Genomic DNA, 25,818 nt, shown 5'->3' with positions numbered 1-25,818 from the left:
TTATCTATAAAATGCTCGATGTCAAATATAATTATACACTGTGCTTCAATAAATATTAAAAAGGATTATTTATTAATATTAAAAGAAAATCTTACAAATTAAATATTCATTATAAATATTTGTTAATTTGAATTTTCATCAATTTTCATTGTCGATCATATGAAATATTTTTGCTTACAAAATAATAGAGTAAAAGTTCGATTATTCCAAATTATTAATAAAGAAACGTTTGAATAATGACATGATTCTATTATAAGTAAATAATAATAAAAAGATATTTTTCTCAAGCGACAATAGTTACTGACTTAAACCTATAGAAAATCGTATATTCATTTTTACCTCGCTTTGTGATAATCTTTTTATAAAATCTCTTAACTTTCTTTCTCTCTCTCTCTCTCTCTCTCTCTCTCTCTCCCTCTTTCTCTCTCTCTCTCTTTCTCTCTCTCTCTCTCTCTCTCTCTCTCTCTCTCTCTCTTTCTCAGCTTTATGCTCTCGAGAATGTTGAAACGATATTCTCTTGTCGTGTCATTTTAGATCCGCGACTAGACTATAAATGTATCCCGCATTGCTGCCGGTTAGTAGAGGTCTGTTGGCTTTAAGAAAGCTTACACTGCCCGTGCCAAGTTTATCATGTAATTCTCGGCGATGTTGTTAATTCGTTCTTTCGTTCGATTCAAAAATAATAATTTTATATTCTTGCGAAAATTCTTGATAGACGATGATGTTGCTTTTTCGTTGTTGCTCTATTATGTAGTTACATAGATCTATATACATTAGAAAAAAAGATTAAAAAAATACGAAAAAAAAATAGAGAAGGAAAGAAGTTACCAGGGTAGAACTCGAATCCCCTTTCTGTTTAATCTTCTATTCTTGCTAATTATTATTGTCATTATCATTATCATCATTATCTATTATTATTATTATATGTTTGTATTAGATGACATATGTTGAACATTATTTTATATTTAGAATATATGTATATATATATATATATATATATATATATATATATATATATACCTATACATAGAGAGAGAGATAGAAAGAAAAAAGAGAGAAAAAAACTCGTGTATAAATGTGTAGAGATTTAATTAACGCATTAACTCGATTAGAAAACCTGTGTCCTCGATTCTGTATTTTATTACACCTGTCCCTTTCCTCTTTCGCCAAGCAGGCCATAACAACAGAGCGAATGATAGAAGCCGATTAGTGAAGTAAGGATAAAATACTGTTTTAAAGTGGTCGTTCAAGAAGAAGAAAAAAAGAAGAAAGGTTACTTGTCCTTTTTTCTTCTTCATTCAAAGAAGATAGACGCGTTACCTGCTATTTCACCTGGAAAACAGTGTTTTAATCGAGAATGTTAAACGATTAATTCGTACGATCAGATCTATCTAAAGCGTATCCCTCGTTAAACACGTCATGCCAGGATGAACAATTAAACTGACAGAGCAATCGATAAGCCGACCTATCGAGGATCTGCTGAAAATTGTTGGCGTCGATGTGTTTGAGTGTTAATGCGTGTATGTACGTATGTACGTATGCATGTATGTATGTATGTATGTGTATGTACGTATGTATGTATGTATGTATGTATGTATGTATATATGCATGTATTTATGTATGTATGTGTTTGTACGTATATATGTATGTATGTATACATGTCAGAGAAGTGGAAAAGTTCACTTTTTGCTCCCATTAAATCACTAATATAATAAATTGATAATTACCAATAATGATAATTAAAATGACATGCTAGAAGAGTTTTATAAATTAGAAAAACGAACGACAGCTACATATATATAAAATATATATATATATATATATATATATATATATATCTTACGCAGGTACATATATACATACACACACACACACACACCTACATATTAATAGACTAGTCAATGTTTGTCATTTTTAATACATACACGTATATATATATACATATATATATATATATATATATATATATATATATATATATATATATATATATGGTCAATGTACATATGTATATGAACACATTTGTATGTGTATATATATGTATCTACTTCTTTCAAAATGAGAAAAATAGGAGAAAGCTGTGATTTGGCTCTCTTATTCGTCAAACACGCTTCGTTAGTCGACATTGGTACTCACGGCGAATTAAAAAAGATCAATGCTTCTCGTCCCTATCAAATACTTTGTGTGTGTGTGCGTGTTTGTACATACGAGTGTTCGTTTACGAACCTTCATACTTCGACTATAATAAGAAGGGTAATTAACGAATCGTATTGGCTTATCTTCTACAATTATTTCATCTACATACATACATATATATATATACATACATAGATATATATATACACATATACGTACACGTATGTAATATTTACGTATATAGATTTTATGTACAAGTGCATTCAACATGGGTAGTATGAGTCAGAGAAAATTATTTTATAAAAGGAGAGAAGATGCAAAAGAAAAAATCGATTTTACTCGGATTAAAGTTGTTCAATATTAAAGGGCACTCTTCTACGATTATGATTACTCGCATGATATATGTCAATAATTATGAAAACTACATTTAAATGAAAAATGTGAGAAAAAATTGAATTTATCACTTATTATGAATGTATGCTACTGATTTACAATTAGACCATTTTCATAATCACTGGCTCATTTATCTTTGAGAGAGAAAGATTGAAGGAAAGAAAATATGGAAAAGTCACGTTTAAATACTAACTCACAGTATTACGATATCTCTTGATGTATAGTAATGCGGTCACATATTCAGTTTGTTTATTACGACTCGCGTGTCGACTTGTGCTCGCAGTATACATTACGATATGTAGCAATATATGCGTATGCATGCATCCATGCTAAGTTGAACGCGTGTAATATGGATCGGTTAAATGCAGGCATGTCAAACGCACGATCCTGTAAAGTATCCAGGCACATCGATTAAATAGACATTTTTCAAGATACTACAAAGTATTCAACAGATGTGTTGCAGGTGAATCATGAAAGTAGGCTATATAACGTATCTTTCTTTATTTTTTTTTATTTCATATAATGATTAGACTTTCTAAATAATTGGAAGGATATAAAAGGAAGTGGGTAAAATATATTATTAATTCGTTTAAGCTACTTTCATGATCGTAAAAACGTGCATTAAACTACACGTCTAATTTCACATCAAATTTATCTCTTTTACATGATATACACGGTACAATAATTTAACATATATTTCATAATTTCACTACAATTGATAATGTGGAAATTCGTCCTGGTTTTGACTTCATGAATCAAAGTAAGTTTGACGTGATTGTATTAATCTAATGAAAGAGGAAGAGCTAACGCTGAAAGTGACGAGTCAATTAAATCTCTGGCGAGGATTTCAATCGATCCGAAGGAGCATGATGATGACATTGCGTGCAAACGATACTTTGCTCCAAGATAACACATTGCGAGAATATTACGAGTATGTATATCTTGAATCAACATTATGTATCGAGAAATTCCTTTACGGTTACTCGTCTGATCGTATGATTATTACAATGAAACGCCATCGCCGATGCACCGCGCATGATCATGTTCTATAGATACATACACACATACACAATTTTGCGAAAATGAAAAGCTTGATCAAACTTGTAAAAGTATAGGTATATATATATATATATATATATATATATATATATATGTATATATATATATATATATATATATTGTTCTATGTATTTTATTTTATACCTTTATTTGCAGAAAATGATCATTTAATAATAATTTAATCTCCATTCGATAAATAGTTGCGAACTTACACTATCATCGTAGATAATAAATTATTTTATACATTGAGGTATCATTCTTGTTTAAACCGAACGTTAATGTAAAAAAAGAAATCATTTGATATGAATCTAACTTAGATATGTTAAATAGTGGAAAATGAAAGACAAAATTTGATGACGAAAGAAAAAAAAAAAAATATTATCTCTAATTACAAAACCATGGTGCATCGACATTGCATTTTTACCCTTGTTCTCTTAAGTTAAGGTGTAGCACACCTTAACGTGTTTGTACCAACTTATTCGTGTATGTGTGTTAGTACGTGTGTGTAGTATGTGTGTGTAGCGTTTATGTACTCTTACTGCAAATGTGTCGCGTACGTACGTTGCTTGTTTTTCATACATGCCCGTATAATCTATCCATTGTATTCTACACTCTTCTCACTGCGCGACTACGCATCACACACCGACGTATAGAGAAAGGAGAGAAGCATGCCAAATGAAATAGACACTCACTCGTTCACTCTCAAGAGACAGAACCAACGAAGAGAAAAATTCGTAAGAGCTACCGTTGAATCTTTTAAAAGAGATCTTTTCGTGGCCCGATTCTATCTCGGCTCAGAAGAATCGAAATAATAACTATATGCCCGGGGAACGCAAATACGTCCTTTCGAATTCTTTTTCCTTTTTTTTTTTTTTTTGATCATCAAACACAATACCTAAACACATTCAAATATACATAGGCATGCACCACGCAACACATATACAGAGGAAAAAACACATGATCGACTCGTATTTGCGATCTATAAATTGATGATAATAGTAATATTATTAATAATAATAATAATAATAATAATAATGATAATGATAATACATAGAAAAACGTCAAGAAACAATGATGGCAATGATATATGAATTTCTAAATGGAATTTGGCCTTGACAGAACGATATGTGCTCTTTAGAATTGCCCGGAAGAAGACGAGACTTTGGATACCCAATTTGCCCCAATAACGATGCGTTGAAGTATTTTATGAGACAGAGAAAGAGAAAGAAGGATAGATAGATAGAGAGAAAGAGAGAGAAAGAGAGAGAAAGAAAAGAAAAAAGAAAGTTGAGACGGAATTGACACGAACACTATGAGATAAGGGGAAGAGAGAGAGAGAGAGAGAGAGAGTTAAGACGCATCATATATAAAACGACCGCGAAATATGAAAACGAAAGTAGAATGGCTCTCTGAAACATTGAAGACTGCAATAATAATTACTCTGGCCTATTAAAATACGATATGAATACGTTGCTCGATAAGCGCAACGTTATATAGATGATGATCACAGTGAATCCGTTAATAGTAAGTGTGCCTGTTTCAATGCGTGCGTGCAAATGTCTTTGATCGTGTCCGCCGTAGCTCGTGACGAGACAGACGCCATCATGTACGAAATAAATATGGCGCCGTATGCAAAAGACGTAACGAATTTCAAATCGCGTGTACGTACACGTTACGGCGGACGAGCATCTAAAGAGTATAATGTCTTGTTAAAAAAAGGGGGGAAAAAAAGAAATACTATTTACCCGTATTGTATTCTGGTTATCTCTAATTACGATCAGTAAAAATTATTCTAAAGAAGATATTTGTATTTATTACTTACGTATATACCTTCTTACCTTTTTTATCCTTATATTTTTGAAACGATTTCTTTCTAATGCAAGTGCTTCTACGCATATGTACCTTTTTTTTTAAGGGCTCAAGAAAAGTATAATCGTACATTTTAGTACTATTATTTTATTCGAATTTCACTCGCCACATTCAATTCTTTTAGCGATAAATATATATATAGCTAAAAAAGTAACGATCTGTTTCGATTCGATATTTATATTATTGGAAGAAAATAATTAAAAAATATTACAATAAATCTATTCGTTAGTATGTAATTGATACCTTTTATATCTCTATGGAATTTTTTTGAGAAACTGATATATAAGGATCAACATATCTATGTATATAAAATGATCTATTGGTTCATGATATTAAAAAAGTTAAGTGGCAACGGAAAAATATTATCTATAAATTCTAAAAATATGAAATTCGTATATATATATATATATATATATATATCCTACATTATTTTTAAGCTTTAGCATCCAGTTATTATAGATTTTCTATTTTACGAACATTGGATTTGGATATAAATATCGATGTTATACCATATTGAATTGTTTCCTGCAATTATCTATTGAATAAAATAATTTCATCAATCCGATAGCTAGTATTTGATATTTAGAATATACAATCTCCATTATTCGTAATCGTTAAACAAGATGTTTTTACATAATTTTTATAAATGATTTATTAAAAACGCTATTATTGTGTTGTCAAAAACATCTTACATTTTAAATATCCTACAAGTTTTGCAGCTTTCATGGTATATTCTCTATTATGAGCTTTCTTCGATCCTGGATAGTGGAATTGTTTCGTTTATGCGATCGTAAAAAAAGTCAACGTCAAAATCGCAAGTCACCTTGAAGAAAAATTTTATGTATTAACTCATACCTCGCATGTTAATACACTTATAAATGTTTAAAAATATATGTATTCTCCTTGATATAATCTAATAGGTATCAATATAAATGACAACTCTACCTACAAATAAGACACATTTACGCACCATTGTATAAGATAAATAAGTTTATGTAATTTATGTACAAAATTATGGTTATCCACATCTGCGTGTTGCGATCGACATTTTATACAGTTACAAAAGTATAATACCCCTAATTAAGGAGAAATGCAAACATGCAAATAGTTTGTAATTGCCGTATCGATTTTCAATACAAAATTTCACTTGACTTTCCAAGTTCTTTTAATATCGTTAGAGAAACGACGCCTTATATGAACGCAGGCATATTCGTTCTTTGATATTCAACACGTTAAGCCTTGTTTTGTCTTATTCAGTGTGTGGTTATTGCTTCGATAAAATAATCTGCATGCACCGTACGATAAAACTCACAATCTTCGACAATATTGAGCCAATCGTTCGATAAGGAGGCAATCACGTCCTACAAGACAACGCATCGTCTTCTCCTAACTGGTTCCGGTGGCTCTAAAGCTGCTAAGATCGCTTCGTCAAAAACATTTTTTAGACCTTTCTAAAAGATAAAAATATATTGTTTTAGCTATAAATAATTTTTCCATTTTTTTTTTTTTTTATATTCATATTGTTTCATTTACTGATATAAGAAAAATTAATTCGTTATTGACATACCTGCGTAAGAGCACTACATTCTACATATTTCACTGCTTTCAGTTCTTTTGCAAGTTTTTCTCCTTGCTCTCCTGTGATAGGTTTTTGCTTATTTTTTGCTAATTTTTCAATAGTTGCTGCATCATCTCTTAAATCGATTTGTGTACCAACAAGTAAAAAAGGTGTTTTCTGACAATGATGAGTTATTTCTGGTACCCACTAAAAGCATAATTATTTATTACAAATAAAAAGAACACTATATTTCATGACATTTATAATATTATACTTTATATGATATATAAACTATAAGAAGTATATTATAAGTATAACAAATATACCTTTTCCTTAACGTTTTCAAAAGATGACGGGGATACAACAGAAAAACATACTAGGAATACATCCGTTTGTGGATAACTAAGTGGTCGTAGCCGATCATAATCCTCCTGACCTTAAACATAAGTAATGATATAATTAATATATCTAAATGTATGTTACTAAGGTAATTAAAAGAGATAGAAAAATATGATAAAGTAAGAAGGAAATGTTTTACCATTTCAGTGTGCACACAATATAATATGTATTACTTATAGTTACCAGCAGTATCAAATAATCCTAATGTATATGGCTCTCCACCAATCATTACTGTAACGGCATAATTATCGAACACCGTAGGCACATATTCCGATGGAAATTTATTCGTGGTGTAGGAAATCAATAAGCAAGTTTTACCAACAGCCCCATCTCCTACCACAACGCATTTTATTGTCTGCATCTTTCGCACGGTTCTTTATTTGACCTAATCAAAAGATAAAATAAATTTTTGTAATCAATTCATTATGATAAAACTGTATTAACGTTTTTTAAGACTTACTACTTTTATGTGCAGTAGCGTACACTTTCTGTCAATAACTTAACTTTTTACAGACTACACATTTGATAGCTATAAAACATTGCAATGCTCCTGTTAACACACGTTTAAAATTTTTAACTTTTCATTATCTGTAGACGACACTCCACTTTTCTAACGAATCGTTAACATACTTTATATCCATTAGACATTATAATTGTAACTGAAAAGTTTCGAACTTGACGAACACTATTGCAATAGTTACTGGAATAGGAATATGCTTAAGAACCAGATATCGAGAGATAGTCCCCTTGCAAATCCAACTGCAAATACGTATTATGTTTTCAATATACCACCGTTTTGGTAGAAGAAATGAAAAATAAACAGTACGTTAACATTTTTATCCACTTTTGTTAAGAACTTTGTGCATAAGCTCATTAATGGAACATTGTTTTTGGAGACGCCATATTGGTTATTATGTCAAATATACCGATAAATTTTGTCGGCTTTATATTCTATAGATATATCATGGAATAATTAATTTTCAAATCTTATAAAAGTTTGCGAATAAAGCACCTTATACTAACAACAATAAAAAATATATGAATAAGAAATATTAAAAACTTACGGATAACTGGGCGTCGACAACGCTATACTGTCACAAATATTTAAACCATTCAAGAAGGGGTACACGTGTCAAGCGAAGTACTAACAAAGACTGCCATCTATGATGTTACCTCGTTCACAGAAAAACTTTAGCTTTTATTTAACATATATATTATTTTTAAGTATAAAAAAGATATATATATACTTTTTAAAAATTTATCGATTTTTTATACACATTATCCATTAAATAAGAACCATTATATAATTTTTATTTTTAATATGGCTATGTAAAATTACGCAGTTGATTTCATATATATATATATATATGTGTGTTTTTTAAACAGTATGAATACACAGCTAATATCTAAGTCGTTTATTAATAACGAAAAGATCATTATTTATTTTTTATTTCTTAAATCCAACAATAATGCATAAAATCGTACACCATCAAAGAAATTTCATTGGTCGATGGAAGAACTATCCTTACTTCGACTCCATTCGCCCCTTTGTTTATACTATATCGTCATTTGTGACAACATTTTCATATCATACACATACGCGTTATATCATTTATAAATATTATGAAAGTGAAATATAAATTAGAATGATTATATATAATAGGAAAAAATCCATTTGATTTATTGTTTGTTGTTGCAACACAGATTCCGGAAGTAGATTTAGAATTTTATGATCACTCTGTGATCTTTAACATCTACGTTACGCTTCTTTTGCACAATAAACCAATGACGAATGGAAAAGACAGACATGAGATAGTTAGGGAAAATGGCTGATGATGCAGTGGATCGTGTTTTGACAATTTTACGTATATTTTGATATTGATGAACGACATGGAATTTTTTTATATTCAAAGACACGATTTTAATGATATCATAGAAGATAAAGTGTTGTGAATTTCAAGTGTTTGTTATAGTGTCCGAAATAAAGTAATTATACAGTCCTGTCAAAACTTGTCTGAACCTGTCTAAACGTGATTCTACTAGCTGCCATCGCGAAATTTCATTACAAATGCCTTAACATAATTTTTATAATATTATCTGTAGACAATGAATTAATCAAGGTAAACATACTTTGATGCATTTTTTGAATATTACAACTATATTACTCTTTTAATTAGATTACTTTAAAAAATGATCATACTTATTCATTTATTGTAAGTAACATTCTACGAAAAAAAATTCTTACTTCATTGATAGACATGGGAACACGTTTAAATATCTATGATATAGAATGGATTATTTTTTAATTTTATTTAATACAAATTTAAATGTAATTTTTAATTTATTACATTACAGATAAATTGATATATGACAGAATTAAAGATAAAATTAATGCCTTACAATATAAATAAAAAATTTACAATGTACGATCATTGTACTATGATATAAACATATTGACACTGTTGATACAGAACGTTACACTAGAAATATCTTTGAGGCCATAAAATGCCTGTCTATAGAGTTAACGATGGGACAGCATTTTGCTAGTCTCAGAGAATTTTTTAAGATGGATGGTGAAAAACAATCTACAGAAATATATTCTAATGTATTGCAACAACAATCAACATTGGAAATGGTTGACCAAGATGATGCAGAAAATTTACCCAATTATGAGAATAATGGGAATGTACCTGTCTTGAATTTTAATGTGATTCCAAACAGAGAGAGTAAATCAGAAGGGAATTTGGGAAATCACAATTTGAATTTGGATTTAGATAATCATAATTCTAGATTCGAATCTTTATATAGTCAACCAGTGGAAAACCAGGATTCAAAACAAATTCGTGGTAATGGCAATATTAATAATCCTGAAACACCATTCAGACAACAAGAGGCTTGTTCCAGCAGTTCTGGTGGTAGCAACAGTAGTAGTAGTTCCGAGGATAGTCCAAGGACTCCTCCATTAAGAAGATCCTCAAAAACATTGTCATTTGGAAAAAGAAAAAGTAAGTTATAAAATTTGCTTGTTTTACATAATTTAGATTTGTATCAAAGAATTCCAGTTATTTTTGGTATATATATGTATATATTTGCTACTTATCATTTTAGGTAAACAACGGAATAAAGATCAAAGTCCAGTATGTAATCATATTTTATCTTCAAAAAAGAAAAGAAGTAATTGGGTATTGAAGTTTGCTAAGAGTAAAACATCCAAAAATACTGATATTATTCCTGGTCAAGGCAACAGTAGTTCAGATTGTGTATGTACTGGTTATAGAAGAACCGAAGAACATCCAATGGGTGCAGGAATTGTATTTAATAGTAGATCTGCACCACAGAGTCCAATTCTTGGTCCTCTACCGCCAAGTCCTGTGATCGATTTGTCAAGATTTAATCCAGAGGAATTTCCTATGGAGGTATGTTACTGTAATGACTTATTTACTAATTGAAAATTAGCACAAAAGAAAATATTATATATAATTTTCATGTGAAGGATTGCGACGAAAGGGCACGTTTACAACGAGCACGAGAAATGGAGGAAGGTGTTGAACCTCCTCCTGGATACAGACCTAATTATCCATCTGGAATACAGGTGCATCCAAATGGTATAACAGTAGATAGTTTGGCTGCATTGTTTCAAGCACATGCTGGTATTCAAGTTGCTGCCCTTACTGCGCTATCCCAGATAGATTTTACATTAATTCCAAATATTGAAAGACCTGCGCATACGCAGGTAAATAATTATTTCTCGCCGGATAAAACAACTATACATTTATTTTAACAGTAACTTCTTTGTTGCTCATAGGTCGATTATGTACATTGTCTTGTACCAGATTTACGGTCAATAACGGCATGCTCTTTCTATTGGGGTAAGATGGATCGCTATGAAGCAGAACGTTTATTGGAAGGTAAACAAGAAGGAACTTTCTTATTACGAGATTCTGCGCAAGAAGAATTCTTATTTTCCGTAAGCTTTCGAAAATATGGACGATCTCTTCATGCACGAATTGAGCAGTGGAATCACAAATTTAGTTTCGATTCACACGATCCAGGCGTTTATGCCTCTGAAACGGTATGTTTTAAAATTAAAAATTTTCTCGTAATTTTTGATATAAACAATTTCTATAAAATTATTAAATGGTATATAATATATTCACAGGTATGTGGTTTAATAGAACATTACAAGGACCCATCATGTTGTATGTTCTTCGAACCTATGCTCACTATACCATTGCATCGTAATTTCGCCTTTCCTCTACAACATTTGTGCAGAGCAGTTATAACTACAAGAACGACATATGATGGTATAAATAAGCTGCAGTTGCCAAAGACGCTTAAAAGTTATCTCAAAGAGTACCATTATAAACAAAGAGTGCGTGTTAGGAGATTAGATACAGAAAATGATTTACAGACAGACGCGAGATCCATATCATATTTACCTTTAATATGAGCCTTTATATATAATGTAGAAATACTATCGTTTGCTTTATTAATTTCCTTGCATCTACAGTACTGCCACAGCCTTTTGTGGTATATGCACATCATAATATCAAAGCTGATAATTTATTTCAAATTCTCTAATGTCTGCAATATTAGCAAATAAAACGCACATATTTAGCAATGTATTCAGCAAAAAAATAATAGTAGACTTGGTTCAAATAATAACAATTTTTAGGGGGCTGTACCAGCAGCACTTATGTTCAAGTGGCAAATGTATGCATTCAATTGTGAAACTTGATAGTTTAATATGTAAATATGTCACAACATGCGTAGTTGATCATCAGAATCAAAGTTCTTTTTATAAACTTAATTATGAAAATTTAAAAAGATTTATTCAAAAATATGTAATTTAATATGATATTTTACAAGATTAAAGATTAATTCACATGCATATACCTTGTTTATATCAAGAGTTGATAAAATTTGTGAGATTAATCATTTGTATTAATTATTTGTATAATTATGTGTTCAAATTATTAAAAAAATTTCATTTATTGTAAGATGGATCTGATAGTGTAAAATTCCATCTTTACGTGCATTTGTAAAACTTTTCAATAATGATCAAAATATTCTTATTCCTAATGTGCCTACTTACAATGTAAAATATCAGCACATGGAATCTGTGTGTTAGTATTCATACTTATTGAATACGTAACAATTTCAATATTGATCAAAATTGTGTTTATCTTTGAAATGCAATCAGTATTTGAAATTTGTTACTTAATTTTTAAAAGATAATGTAAATTAAATACATTGTTTTGTTCTCAAATTGATAAGGTTATGAAACCATGTATTATTATGCTTTAAAATTGTTAAATACATTGGTTGATGGTTATTCATATATAACTAATTTCTTATTAAAAATAAAATTTAATATTTATTAAGTGTACAGATATTGCTTATGTATTTAATACCTTATATATTTTTTTGTTTTTTATATTATATATAGAATATATAATATATAGAATATATATATATATATTTGCTATAATTTATATCATGGGAAAGAAACTCTAAGTTAGTAAATTTATTTTTTCCTTTCAGTTTGTTTTATGACTTTAATATTCATATATACATATATAACTCAGAGATAAAGTCTTTTTTATAAAGAACAGAGTAAACATTATATTAATGAATCTGATAACATTATCTTTTTGGGGAATTTGGAAATTACAATATAATTGTGGATATGTATAATGTTAATTCTTTGAGAAATCATCAACTTATTTGATTAAAATTAAATGATATGTTTTATTGTTCCGGCTATAATAAATATCTGAAACAATTTAATAACAAAATATATATATATATATAATATAAATATATATATATATATATATATATATATATATATATATATATATATATATATATATATTATCTCTGCAAACAGAATAATATTAATGAAAGACAATAAAGTTATAATTACATATTTGACATAGATTTTATAATGATGTGGAACTCACTACTTCTGCAATTGGAAGTAGTACCTTGTAGTTGAAAATAAAGAATGATAAAAATAACACTATAAAGAAAATATCTATAATTTATATAGGAATAATATGAATTATTTTCACCACTGAATCTTAAATAGATGACAACACTATAATACTATTTTTGTAAAGGATACTAATAAAAATTCTCTCCCATTTTTCGACCATATATAATTCTGTAACAAGCATGTATCTAAAATACCAATATCCTAAGAAAGACGAAAGCTTTTGTAATAGATTTGCCATATTAGATACGACTAACATTATAAAAAACAAAGTAGGAAATATTAAAAAGCACAATTTCTAATAACATTTACAGTAAGGCTATCTCAAGTGATAACAACTATTTACATTTTTCACTGATTTCACTGACCATAGAAAAAATGATACGTATTCGATTGAGCATGAAGTCGATATTAATCTTATGTACATGTAGTACATAAAAACCTGCTTTACGATGATAATTTTTTTTTATATTGAATATTATTGAATGTTATACATTAATTTTATGAATTATTAAAATAGATAATGTAAAATTGTGATTAAATTTAAAAACTTCCGAATAATATTAACTTTATTTTATTTATTTTAGAGTCATTTCATTGGTTCGTCCAATTTAAATAAACTAAGAGATTTTAATAAGTTACGAATTGGATTGTTATAATATTGGAAAAAAATCTTTCGAAATTTCAGTTTTCTAAATTTTCAAAGACGAATTATAAAATTCATATCAAAGAAAAAGTTGTCCTTTCTACGTACGATGCAATTTATGATTGCATTGACTATAGATGTCGATAGAAAAACATATGGCTACGTTTTTCATTGTGTGTTGTGACTATCTTTCTATTTATTAGGTGATCCTGAAAATCTGGAATTTGAATTTATAATTGAATAGTAGAAGAAGCTAAGAAAAGTAAAATTTGTATTTTTAAAATTCATTGATTTTTTGAGAGATATTACGATTATCGAAAGCGATTGGTTTAATCGATAAACTCGGTGTCAAATTATCAACCTTTACGCGCAGGTTTGCTATCGTTTACGATTCTTCTTGCAGCGATAACTGGCGTCAAGATGTCTGCATCTGTGACAGCTAAACTTCAAGATGACATGAATAGTATACCTTTGGCAGATGATGATCCTCAAGGTACGAAAATGTTATTTCCGTATTTGTTTTGACATTGCATGATCATTTAACATTTTATGAATCGTAAATAAGTAATTTTAAGAAATGTTCAAAAAGCATATATTATTTTAAAATATATATATTTGTTAATAATAATATTTTTTTATCTTGCATTCGTAATAATATCTTTCTTTTGTTATTTAATACAGTAATTATTCCCGAAGAAGAGGTGTTGGATAATGCTTCTCATTTATCTGATGCATTAGGTAGAGGACGTAGTATGGATTCTATTCCATCCACTTTTACTAATGGTAGCTGTAGCCCCAATAGTAAGTCTTTTATAAAAATTATAATATATTAGAAGAATAATAATAAATAAATAAATTTTTATCTGTTAATTAATTTGGAAATCATTTGCATGATCGACAGGTTTAGATCCTGATATTAGTCCAGATGAACAAGAAGAAAAAGCACGGTTAATAGCACAAGTTTTGGAACTTCAAAATACATTAGATGGTAAGTTCTAGCTACTTTGGCAAATGAATAAATTTTTCTAAGATTTTTAAAAATCTTATGTATATATATATATATATATATATATATATATATATATATATATATATATATATTGACTTGTATTAGATCTGTCTCAGAGGGTGGACAGTGTCAAGGAAGAAAATTTGAAATTACGAAGTGAAAATCAAGTACTGAGTCAATATATAGAGAATCTAATGTCCGCTTCAAGTGTATTCCAATCGACTAGTCCAAATACTAAAAAGAAATGAATTCCTGTAATTGACATGAAAAGATTGTAAACATACAGGGATTTTACGATTGTTGTGATTTTTCATTCCTTATGAAAAGTATGTATACATATATTTGCAGCTGCCTTATTTGAAAACAAGAACCATATAGTATAATAATAAATTTTAAAGTCAATAATATGTGACATGTATTAAAAAGACATTAACTTTACCTGAAGCTAATATATACTTTTCATAAGGACAAAGGTTTGCTTGAAAAGCTAATATTTTCTTTTTTCATTTTAAATATTTATGCATTAAGCACTATTCCCCCTTTAACTTTCAAGGGATATATTTTAACATGTATAATACTCACTGTTTTTGTTGCTTTTAAGTGATGGCAGAGACTTATGGTTAGGAATTAATGCATTTACATTGATCATCGATTACCAAAGAATCTTATTAAATTTTTTTCTATAATTTATAAGATAATCGAATAATGTAAGCCTTATTTTTATTATTGTTAATGAATGTTATCTTAAGAGGTTCTACCTGGTCACACCTTTTCAATTAGATTTTTTAAATCTTATCTGTTTGTATTAATAATAACAAGATTTTATTAAGACAACGTCCTTTTATACTTTAAGCTTTTGCTTAAGAGTTCTAATAACATATGTATGCAATGTATGTAGATGTACAAAGAAGATAAAATCAATTATATAAAATATTATTATATAATATACATATACACAGATGTGTGCTCATGTGTACACATTATACACACAACAAGTAATTACATATTGTACGTACATACATACACATACTACGATCGAAATTATCGCATAAGTAAGAAATCGATGTTTAGATTCTCTGCTACAAGTAGAGTATGTAGAATATCTCAATCGTATTTTCATGAATATCTTTGACCTGTTGCACCATGTTTGCAGCGTAACAATTATGAATGTTAATAATCGAGCGTACCGCGAATTACAACTGCGACTTGCGAGAAAGTTTCAGTTCGAGGGCACAAGCAAAATGCACAATCTCAAACTATTCCATTGTTGAGTAACACAGTGTTATAATAAACATTATATTCTATTGGATTACGCGAAGCGTATCTTTTTTATTCTTATTCTTCTTCTTTTCTTTTTTTTTTTTCGATTTCCTAAAATTCCTTTGCGTATCTAATTCGAAGCGTAGAAGTTAATTAAAAGAAAAAAACAAAAAAGAAATATCGTCTCATGCGGTTAATCTTGCTGATCTTGTCTTATTGCTAAAAATTGTATAGCTTTTTGTCCCCACACCGTTCTCGGACCAGATTTTGTACGTCCGTTTTTCTTTATACCGATCCACCAACCAAAATTTACGTATTTGCGTGATCGAAACGCATCGTAAGATCCAACAGACCATTGTTCCCATTCAGTATTGTCCTTGTTCATATTGGACTGCAAACAGAAGTATTGGAAAATGGAATGATGATGAAAATAATATTCTAATAATGTTACTCTAGAACGAAAACGTGATTAAATTGTCAACGAATTTCATGTCTTATTACGTTAGTTTAAATTTAATCTAATTAATTATTAACATAATTAGTAATTAGACTGTAATTCAATAATTAGATTAATATTAATCAATTCATATTCATATAGTAATTTTTAGGAAGCTATGAAAACAGAAAGATTATTCGAATTATTGAATTGTATCATATTTAAAAATTAACAGAAGAGTTAATACACGCTGGATCGATGTTTAAGAGTAGTTTTACTATTGTACAAATTCTTATCTTACCTCTCCATATAAGTAGCCCTTTTTATTGAATGCAAGATATAGTTGTGTCTCGACACCCTGTATTCGTACAACTCCAAAGGAGACCGGTGTTACGTGTAGAAGAGCTAAAAATGATCAAAAAATAAAATGGCGTGTTTGCAGGGAGATAACGGTGAGCGACTTTTTATAGTTGGCCTATTTTATTTTATGTGTTATATATATATATATATATATATATATATATATACATATATGTATATATATATATATATATATATATATATATATATATATTGGGTATATAGGGTGTATGTAAAATGATGTCATCAAATGATTACAGATGTGTTCAACAGGAAACGATTTGTACAAAATAATTCACTAAAAATCATTTATTTATTCGATTTTCTAACGGAAATAAAATTATATTAAGATTTTTGTTTGTTTGCTTTGAGAAATAAAATATATTTATAAATTTGTGACATCGGTTTTACGGAACACCTTGTATACATAGACTGTCTAGTTTTCCTTCGAAATTACCATCTGTCTCGTTCGTTCCGGGTAAGCCTCGAACTTTGCCAGTTGACGTGATTGCGAGGTGATAACCAGTACGACAGTAAAGTTTTATGACGAGAGAATTATAAATTGGGTTTTCTGCTGGTTGCCGTGGATCCCATATTACGTAGGGTGAAAGGGTGTACATAATCTTGGATGTCTCGTATCGTGATTGTTGACTGTAAAAATTAAATTTATTGCATAATAATTTCTATATTTGTTAATTAACACGATAACAAGGATGTCATTGAAATTAAAATAGACAAATTTCATTTTATATTTTTTGTTTATTATACTTAAAGAAATCATTTCATTCATATCAAAATATAAAATAAATTGTTACAACTTGTTTTCATCTAAATCATTAGAAATATTAATATGAATTTAGTTTTATTTAAATGATGCATAAGAAAAGATTATTAAAAAAAAAAACTATAATTTCGTTTAATATTTAGATACAATGAAATTCGTGCGGTATTCGTAATAATTTTGATAAAAACAAATTGTAACATAGTTTATTTGGACATAAATAAGAATTTCTAGATACCCTATATAATTAACTTTAATCGAAGCGTCCCTTTAATTTAATGTAGCCTCTAACGTTCAATTTAAAGGGAACGTTACCTATTTATGCGGTCTTACGATAAATAACGATTAATTATAGTCCTGTTGCAATGAAGAATTTTATATTGACGAAGGGAGGCCTTCGATGTTAATGCACGTCCCTTGTTGAGATTATCATGATTGTAATATCGAGCGCGGTTAATGTTTGAAAGGGTCACTGGAGATCTGAACCACCCTTAACAGGCGCGCGCGTGTTAACGTTTATGAGGGAGAGATAGATAGAGAAAGAAAGAGAAAGAGTTCACGCTTGAGAGATGTTGCTTAGATATTATATGTTAGAAAAATAGAACGATCGGTTTTCCAGGTCAAAGAGCCTTGTGAATGAAGCGTGCCTTATCACGGTATGTGAGTTTTCGCACTTTGTTAAGTTTAAAAACATTTTTCAAGGGTGTCATTAAACGAATAAAGTATGAATAAAGTATGATTCTTATATATTTTATACGAATTAAATAAATAATCTTTACAGAATTTGCAATCCTGTAATTTCCATTAAATTCATCTATCTTTGATTAATAAAAATTAAATATGACGATTAATAATTAGTACTATATTATGTGTTCGATCTCATTTCAAAAGAACTTTCGTAAAGTTGAATTTTAATAGACGTTTTTAAATGTCTTTTTATAACTGTCACGTTTACGGAGTTACAAGGCTGCCTTGTAGTGAATTACAACCTCCGTGTTTCGTATTACGAGAGCCATACCTATTAGACCTAGTGACCCTCACACTACGATATTAGAGCAGAAAGTTAATTGAGTCAAATGATCAATGAATGCACGTGAGTGTACTAACGCGTATATCGAGGAAGAAACTACGTCGTTGATTTGACGAAAATTTTTATCGATCTTTATATTATCGAGTTGATGGAGAACGGGAAATATTTATAGTAACAGATAATAATGCTTTATTTTTCTTCAAAAAAAAAAATGACATAAAATAAAAAGTTGAATAATTAATTTAAATAATTGTCTCGATAGATCCCTCATAAACAGGTTTAAATCTCTATAAAGTTATGTATGTTTGAAATAATATATGTATACATACGTCTATATCCATATTTAAAAAATTTTTCTTTATTTTATTATACAAGATTATATATATATATATATATATATATATATATATATATATCTGAATATTTTTTAAATAAAAGTTATACTTAGTATAATTATATTAGTATAATTAATAGTAGTACAACTTTATTATATGTAGACACGAAACTTTTAGAAAAATTGGATTATAAAGGATTAAACAAATAATGATAAGAACAAAAATAGATATAAAAAAAGAAATTATTCGTTGTTTTTTATTATTCTGATCTACGATAGAAGCCAAAAAAAAGAAAAATAAATAAATAAAGAAATTTTATTGTTCTTGGTAAATGTTGATAAAGTCGTAAACTATCAAATGATGTCACGTATGGTCTTCTTATCAATGCGCTCATTGTATTCCCTTATATAGCCTGGTATATACAATACCTACATCTATCTATTATGTGTATATATATGTATGTATGTATGTATATAAATATGTATGTATGTATGTATGTATGTATATACAATACCTGTTTTCATCGAAGGTAACTATAGTGTTCTGATGTTTCCTCGTTTCTCGTTTCTGTTTACGAGAATCGCTGTTCAAGCCCTTCTTCTCGTCCTCAATTGTTGCAGCGTCCTTCTTGCAAAGTGACAGATCGGTGTCGTAACTGTCGTCGCTGCAACTGTCATCAATATCACTGCACTCCTCGTCGCAGGTCGGAGCTTCCAAATTCTCGTGAATCCACCTTAAGCTCATTATCGATTGACCTAAACGTAACTCTTTATCTCGATTGTCCGAGTCCTCTCTTCGCCCTGACACATAAAAACGTGAACTCAAATACTTTTATCTTTTTCTTTCTCTACTTTCTTTTTTTTGATTTTGATAAAATCCAGGATTTATGCAATTCAGTATTCAGTACAGATATAAATCGTATGTATGTATTTATAAATATACGGTCTATTATCGACTGGATTCTTAGATCATTTCGAGGATAGTAAAAAATTGATTATTCTTTATCAATTAATATATATCTGATACGATATACATAATCTGGTTTGATTCATAGAAAAAAAAGAAAGAAAAACAGTTTATTTTTGTTAACTACTGTTATTTAAACCGACGTGGTTTGTGGTAAGTCTTGCATTTCTTTTTCTTTTTTTTTCTCCTTTTCTGCTTATCTTAGAGATCCAGGTTAGTTGTTTCTTTTCTTTTTTTTTTAATTTCCGCGGAAAAAAGTATGGCTCATACAAACATCATATATATGTATATTACTATCATTATTACATTGATATTAGAAATGATTTAATTTTCAGTCGCTTTAACAGATTTTTTTTCAAGATTTTAGATATTCTAAACATGAGGAAAAGAGAGAAAGAGAGATATCATGTTTGCAACGGTGAAAATAATGTGGTTGAGGATTAGCGGTTGTCTCGGTCTGTTAATATTGCGAGCGTTCGACTTGGAAAACTGTTGAGAGAGAATGAAGAAGGATTGAACGAATATGCGTCAGTAGCACAGACACATACACACACACATACACCCGTTCATTCACTAGACGCGCGTGCCATCAACTTGATTTCGTTCATACATGCGCGCTTATTGCTTTTAGGGTGGATAATCGTTTTTATTAGATACAACTTCTTTGTAGAAACCACACGAAGGAAAGTTAATCTCGATATTTACTTTTTAATAAATATAATCTATTGAACATATTTCTAATAATTTTCTTATTTTCTTTCTATTTTTTTTTCTCTTTTCTTTTCCAACATACTCAATGTACAGCTTCACTTCTTTTTTCTTTCTTTTTTCTTTTTTTTTTTTATATACTTATGCTTCAAATCACTATGACATTGAATAAATATATAATTAATTAATCATGTACCGAGGATATAAACGAATTTTTTCTTTTGTAACTTATTTACGATTTTGATGAAATTTAACACGTGTACGTATTTTTATGTTTCTTATTTTTCTTTTTTTTGTTTTCTTCTTTCGTATTAATTTTGTTTATTGAATTTGTGCCCGTTAATGTCAATCCTACGATTTTTAATATCCATCGTTGTAATTCGAATAAAACGGTGGTTTTACGATCACCAAAAATTCGAATGGAGTTTCAAAGATTTAATTATTATTACTATTATCAAATGAATGGCGATTTTTCTATGAACCACAGGATTATGCGTTTCGATAGAAAGTTTACACCTTTGTTTAGACACAGCCGAAGTGAAATTTGTTATCGTTTCACGTCGTATTATTTACATTCTTGTTTACGTTATTTAAACTTCTTCATTGTTGAATTAATACGATTTTAAGAAATTTGTATCGAAGATTTTTATACACGTATGAATTAGAAATGCACGAAAAAATTAATTAGAGAATGAAACAGATAGAGAAAAAGAGAGAAAGAGCGAGAGAGAGGAAGAGGGAGAGAAATAAAAAAGTTCAAAAATAAAAGGAGAAAAAGCTAGGAACTACCTCCTAGATGTCCTACCTGATGCGCGTTTATCTCGCGACTGACTCTCTCTCTGTCCTCTCTCTCTCTCTCTCTCTTTCTCGCTCTCTCTCTCTCTCTCTCTCTCTCTCTCTCTCTCTCGAATTTCCTCGTATAATAGTAGATATGACGGCGTTTACGATGGCGAACATTGCCGTGTCAGCAGTAACCTCTTCGCAACCCGAGCCGAACTAAATTAAAAATAAGTCTTTGCTTCGTGAGCATAAAAAAACTCGGCACGAAATCGTCTTTATGTGTTTTTTAACCCTTAAAGAACCTACGCTTATTCACAATGATTGTCTCGATAATATCAAGAGTTAAGTTATATATGCGAGAATTTCAACTGTTAACGTTAAACTGATGTATCGTGTGTGAAATATTATAATATTTATCGATCTAATATCGAAAAATGTTGAGGTAAATATTTATTTTTTCAACTAATTTCTTCTAATGTTAGAATATTAAAGGATCGTTCGAGTTTCATTCACATAGAGAAAAATATACAATATATTGTTATGATTTTAATTTTTTTTTAAACCGAAAAGTTTTCACTCCAAAATATATTAATAACAATAATAATAATAATAATAATAATAATAATAATAATAATAATAATAATAATAATTATTATTATTATTATTATTATTATTATTATTATTATTATTATAATACAAAATAATATTTTAATTGGGAAAAGTTCATCACTGGTGCTTGATAATAAATATCAAAGATGTCTTTATCGATATAATTTATTTACGCACGTGTAAGCTTGATCTGTGTTAGTTTCGAAGTTCTCGTAAAGTAGATCGAATCGTGGGACAAACAATGCGCAGTCGTCGGCGGATCGAGATACACTGAATTAAAAACTAGCTTTCGAATATATAGAAGAGTTTGAAAACGAAACAAATAAATATATATATCGTGTTTAGTGTTCCGCATCGTTTGACTGGTATTGTCTTCCATATACATACGTATATGTACATCCGTACGGATACATGCTTTTTATTAGAGAAAACTTAACTATAAATAAAAATAAAATAAGGGAATAATACAGTGATGGAATATCGAGATTGATTTACGCCTTTTTTTTAAATTTTGATTAAAATAATTTATTATTTTAATTAAATTGAAAAATATAATGTCAACTATTTTTGATTAAAATAGTTGAAAAAGTAGCTATCTAAAATCTGATATGATTAATGATTAAAAAGAAATAGAAATATTCTTTTTTTTTTAAGTTTTATCGAATTACACTTATCGATCTAATAACCTAAATATAAATAGTTATTTGCTCAATAGAAATACACACTAAATTACATGAAAGTAAAGAAATGTATTATATCGATGGATTTGACTAATTTTTTGAATTTTCTCAAAACCCTAATAATTTAAGCAATAAACTATCGTAGAGAAAACATTCTGTCGGCTTCTAATGGCAACCGAATAGAAATATAAACAATACGAATACAAATTACGAAGTTTCTTGGGCAAACAGCCAGCTTCAAAATAAAAATCTTTTGAAGTTTCCGATAAGGAGCGAGTAGAAGATGTATTATTATTAGAAAAGGAAGAGCTTGCAGGCTCGATCAAGCAAGTCGATAAGAGAATTGCTGGTCGATTGGTCCAATAATTTCATTCTGGTACACAATGAACGGAATGTTCTTCCACCAGGTAGCCAGTCATTCGATCGTTGATGACGTGCCAGATTTTCCTTCACAATTATGTAACGCTTGCCTTTCGAGACCAGTCTAGAGTTAACTGTTTACCTGAAGAAAACGAACTAGGGTGCGGCGAAATCTAACTAACTCTATTACATACAGGGTGTCTCGTTTATCTTGAAAAATTGAAATATTTCGCGAAGGACTGAGCATATTAAAAAATTTTTTAACACATTTGTTTGAAATGAAGGATAACATCATATAGTGATAATTTTTTTTTTTATAAGTCAAATGATTGGGGTAGTATCAAAGTTAAATTCATTTTTTTAAATGAAACTATATGTTTTTCTTTCCACAATGTGACGGTATTTGTCGAAACGAATTCAACGATATGCCATATAAGGTCATTTGTAATTCTTAAATGATATAAATTATATTATAAATTTGAGTACTTAAAAAGTATTAGATATGTTGGATCCTTTGTTAATTCTATATTGGATAGGAATAAGACTCTTGTTTTTACCGACATAGGTTAAAGTATAATCCTTCTTTATCTATTGTCTATAAGGTAGATTTCTGTTTTACCATTGGTATTTCTGTACTCGGCAAAAGCAACGATTGCAATTTAAAAATATAATTTTATTGAAATATTAAATTTAATTATATTATGTTTAATGTGTGTTAGGAGTCGTGTAATATTTGAGAGTTTGTTTATTTTTATGTATAAATTATTGTTGAAAAACATCATTTTTTGACACGATTTTTTTCGAAAAAGAAAAACCTTTTTCAAAAGTTCGGAAAGATTATGTCCTCGTTTTAACCTTTATCTTCAAAACGACACTTTGTTCATCGTAATCGTTCTATAATTACGCCTATACTCATTGTTGATATAAATCATCATGATTCATAAACACGTTGCATCGTTTTTTCTCGAGCGTTCCTGGTCATCGTTTGTTTTTGCGAAAATAATGGTTTACTTGGGACTGTTTATATATTTCTTGAAAATGATCGATTGTACGGACAATGACAAGAGATAAACGTGAGAGTTAAAAATATGTTGAGAATTTCTTACGACAAAAGTAATTTTAACGGAAATTATACGTTATAAAAAATCTTTTATACATTGTCTTATTATATATTATCATTCAACTACTTATATAAATGCAGTTGGCATTCAATAATACATTTATATTCGATGTCCTGTAAAGACAGATTCTGTGAAAATTATAAAACTATCGATGCGATGGAATTCTCTATAATAAACATTTATTCTTTGCGATAATATAAAATTACACGTTGTAATAAACGAGACATTTACAATATTTCACAATGGTAATCTGTGTACTTTATACACGATCGCTTAAAGGTGCTGTTGAGTTTTCTAAGAATTCAAATTTGTTTATTTTTGAAGAAAGAAATTAAGAGAAGAAATGAGAGAAAAATGAAGAAAATGAGAAAACACATAACGAGCATGACTTCATTAGCAACCGTATTTGAGTACGTATATCTATATGTTATTCTGTAATTTTGTTTGCCGTATTCCATAAACATAATTAAGATCTAAAACAAAAAGATTTCCTTGTACGAAAGTTAATCATTTTCAATTTGATTTTAGGAGTTATTAGTATTAAATATTTAATAAGAGTTTCATTCATGAATAATCGTCAATCACAAAGTGATTTCATCTTTAGCTAGTGTGTTATCAGAGATATCTCATAAATACCCAGACGCAAAAGTTATATATTACAAAAATGTACAGTGTCACGATTTCTTTTTTACTGGTTCCATATGAATGTTCATCTTCTTATCATTTATTTTTTTATTCGATGTTCGATGTGATATCGCGTATGCAACAATCTTCCTTCAATTAATTCCTTAACCGCTATGCTACTTACATAAATACAATCTATTTACATAAAAACATTTTCTTTTTCCTTGCGTATAATAATTTCCATTGCGTGTTGTTAGTGGCTTGAAAGAAGTCGATGAATTACCTAAAAAAAGGAAAAAAAAAAAAAAGAAAAAAAAAATTGTCTTCCAGTTCGACATCTATTAGGTCGAGCGAGATGAGAACGGACGTCCAACCATCTTCAAATCCATTTTATTTCAGAGAGAAGATATATATATATATATGTGTGTGTATATATATATATATATCTATTTATGTATATGTATATGTACGTATTTATGTACACGCACGAACGAACTGTGTCGCGAAAGTTTCGAGTTAGCTTGGCTAACTAAATGGTCAACTACAACTTATAAAATATAGCCGGAAGAACGCTATATTCAAGTTAGTCGGTACAGATCCATTAGCCCGTGCGCTTCTACACGCAGCTGAACTTGACACCTGAAAATGGAACGCAAGGGTGAAGTGAATGAATGAGAGGAAATATTGTTAACTGGGCCATG

The 25,818-nt window shown here is 29.1% G+C and overlaps 6 protein-coding genes and 1 long non-coding RNA gene across 28 annotated transcripts in view; 3 read left to right on the top strand and 4 right to left on the bottom strand.

Moving 5' to 3' along the window:
- Nucleotides 1–1,991: 1,991 nt before the first annotated feature.
- LOC124949881 lies at nucleotides 1,992–5,390 on the top strand. Its single transcript, XR_007101191.1, has 2 exons — nucleotides 1,992–3,460; nucleotides 4,643–5,390. It is a non-coding gene; the product is annotated as an uncharacterized LOC124949881 (long non-coding RNA).
- A 701-nt stretch (nucleotides 5,391–6,091) lies between these two features.
- LOC124949878 (cdc42 homolog) lies at nucleotides 6,092–8,595 on the bottom strand. Of its 6 annotated transcripts, XM_047495666.1 has the most exons (8): nucleotides 8,479–8,575; nucleotides 8,045–8,173; nucleotides 7,875–7,964; nucleotides 7,598–7,799; nucleotides 7,342–7,451; nucleotides 7,025–7,222; nucleotides 6,770–6,908; nucleotides 6,092–6,280 (listed from the first exon to the last, which is right to left on the bottom strand). In XM_047495666.1, exons 4-7 carry the CDS (start codon nucleotides 7,773–7,775, stop codon nucleotides 6,819–6,821), a joined length of 576 nt encoding a protein of 191 aa, XP_047351622.1. In that variant the 5' UTR covers nucleotides 7,776–7,799; nucleotides 7,875–7,964; nucleotides 8,045–8,173; nucleotides 8,479–8,575; the 3' UTR covers nucleotides 6,092–6,280; nucleotides 6,770–6,818. The 6 variants fall into 6 exon arrangements, 5 of the variants coding, with proteins under 5 accessions (XP_047351622.1, XP_047351620.1, XP_047351625.1 ...); XR_007101190.1 differs by having other exon boundaries at nucleotides 6,428–6,908; nucleotides 7,875–8,173; XM_047495664.1 differs by having other exon boundaries at nucleotides 7,875–8,173.
- Nucleotides 8,596–9,042: 447 nt separating this feature from the next.
- Nucleotides 9,043–12,803, top strand: LOC124949876 (suppressor of cytokine signaling 5-like). Of its 3 annotated transcripts, none has more exons than XM_047495658.1 (6): nucleotides 9,058–9,400; nucleotides 9,770–10,419; nucleotides 10,523–10,830; nucleotides 10,908–11,147; nucleotides 11,220–11,486; nucleotides 11,574–12,803. In XM_047495658.1, exons 2-6 carry the CDS (start codon nucleotides 9,942–9,944, stop codon nucleotides 11,862–11,864), a joined length of 1,584 nt encoding a protein of 527 aa, XP_047351614.1. In that variant the 5' UTR covers nucleotides 9,058–9,400; nucleotides 9,770–9,941; the 3' UTR covers nucleotides 11,865–12,803. The 3 variants fall into 3 exon arrangements, with proteins under 3 accessions (XP_047351615.1, XP_047351614.1, XP_047351613.1); XM_047495657.1 differs by having other exon boundaries at nucleotides 9,061–9,534; XM_047495659.1 differs by lacking the exon at nucleotides 10,908–11,147 and having other exon boundaries at nucleotides 9,043–9,534.
- Nucleotides 10,548–13,800, bottom strand: LOC124949880. Its single transcript, XM_047495673.1, has 3 exons — nucleotides 13,545–13,800; nucleotides 13,344–13,454; nucleotides 10,548–13,190 (listed from the first exon to the last, which is right to left on the bottom strand). The coding sequence occupies exons 1-2, from the start codon at nucleotides 13,669–13,671 to the stop codon at nucleotides 13,360–13,362; spliced, it is 222 nt and encodes a 73-aa protein (XP_047351629.1). The 5' UTR covers nucleotides 13,672–13,800; the 3' UTR covers nucleotides 10,548–13,190; nucleotides 13,344–13,359.
- A 377-nt stretch (nucleotides 13,801–14,177) lies between these two features.
- LOC124949879 (short coiled-coil protein B) lies at nucleotides 14,178–17,034 on the top strand. 3 transcript variants are annotated; one of them, XM_047495671.1, is made up of 5 exons: nucleotides 14,178–14,320; nucleotides 14,432–14,551; nucleotides 14,740–14,859; nucleotides 14,960–15,046; nucleotides 15,173–17,034. In XM_047495671.1, the coding sequence occupies exons 2-5, from the start codon at nucleotides 14,479–14,481 to the stop codon at nucleotides 15,313–15,315; spliced, it is 423 nt and encodes a 140-aa protein (XP_047351627.1). In that variant the 5' UTR covers nucleotides 14,178–14,320; nucleotides 14,432–14,478; the 3' UTR covers nucleotides 15,316–17,034. The 3 variants fall into 3 exon arrangements, with proteins under 3 accessions (XP_047351627.1, XP_047351628.1, XP_047351626.1); XM_047495672.1 differs by having other exon boundaries at nucleotides 14,184–14,320; nucleotides 14,462–14,551; XM_047495670.1 differs by having other exon boundaries at nucleotides 14,187–14,551.
- LOC124949877 (putative fibroblast growth factor 1) lies at nucleotides 16,294–22,726 on the bottom strand. 4 transcript variants are annotated; one of them, XM_047495660.1, is made up of 5 exons: nucleotides 22,510–22,726; nucleotides 19,784–20,069; nucleotides 17,581–17,774; nucleotides 17,065–17,168; nucleotides 16,294–16,718 (listed from the first exon to the last, which is right to left on the bottom strand). In XM_047495660.1, exons 1-5 carry the CDS (start codon nucleotides 22,715–22,717, stop codon nucleotides 16,521–16,523), a joined length of 990 nt encoding a protein of 329 aa, XP_047351616.1. In that variant the 5' UTR covers nucleotides 22,718–22,726; the 3' UTR covers nucleotides 16,294–16,520. The 4 variants fall into 4 exon arrangements, with proteins under 4 accessions (XP_047351616.1, XP_047351618.1, XP_047351617.1 ...); XM_047495662.1 differs by lacking the exon at nucleotides 22,510–22,726 and adding an exon at nucleotides 21,749–21,937; XM_047495661.1 differs by lacking the exon at nucleotides 22,510–22,726 and adding an exon at nucleotides 21,733–21,787.
- A 1,929-nt stretch (nucleotides 22,727–24,655) lies between these two features.
- The window catches only part of LOC124949875 (uncharacterized protein CG43427), a 90,650-nt gene continuing 89,487 nt past the window's right edge, over nucleotides 24,656–25,818 (bottom strand). For all 10 annotated transcript variants that reach the window (XM_047495650.1, XM_047495646.1, XM_047495651.1 and 7 more), the window contains one exon: nucleotides 24,656–25,756. Coding sequence is in view for 8 of the 10 variants with exons in the window: in XM_047495646.1 (XP_047351602.1) it covers nucleotides 25,734–25,756 (23 nt within the window). In the remaining 2 variants the exon portion in view is untranslated. The remainder of the gene's footprint in view (nucleotides 25,757–25,818) is intronic.

Source organism: Vespa velutina, chromosome 6 (assembly GCF_912470025.1).
Source record: "Vespa velutina chromosome 6, iVesVel2.1, whole genome shotgun sequence".
Lineage (NCBI taxonomy): Eukaryota > Metazoa > Arthropoda > Insecta > Hymenoptera > Vespidae > Vespa > Vespa velutina.
This window is presented reverse-complemented; position numbering and strand designations above follow the sequence as displayed.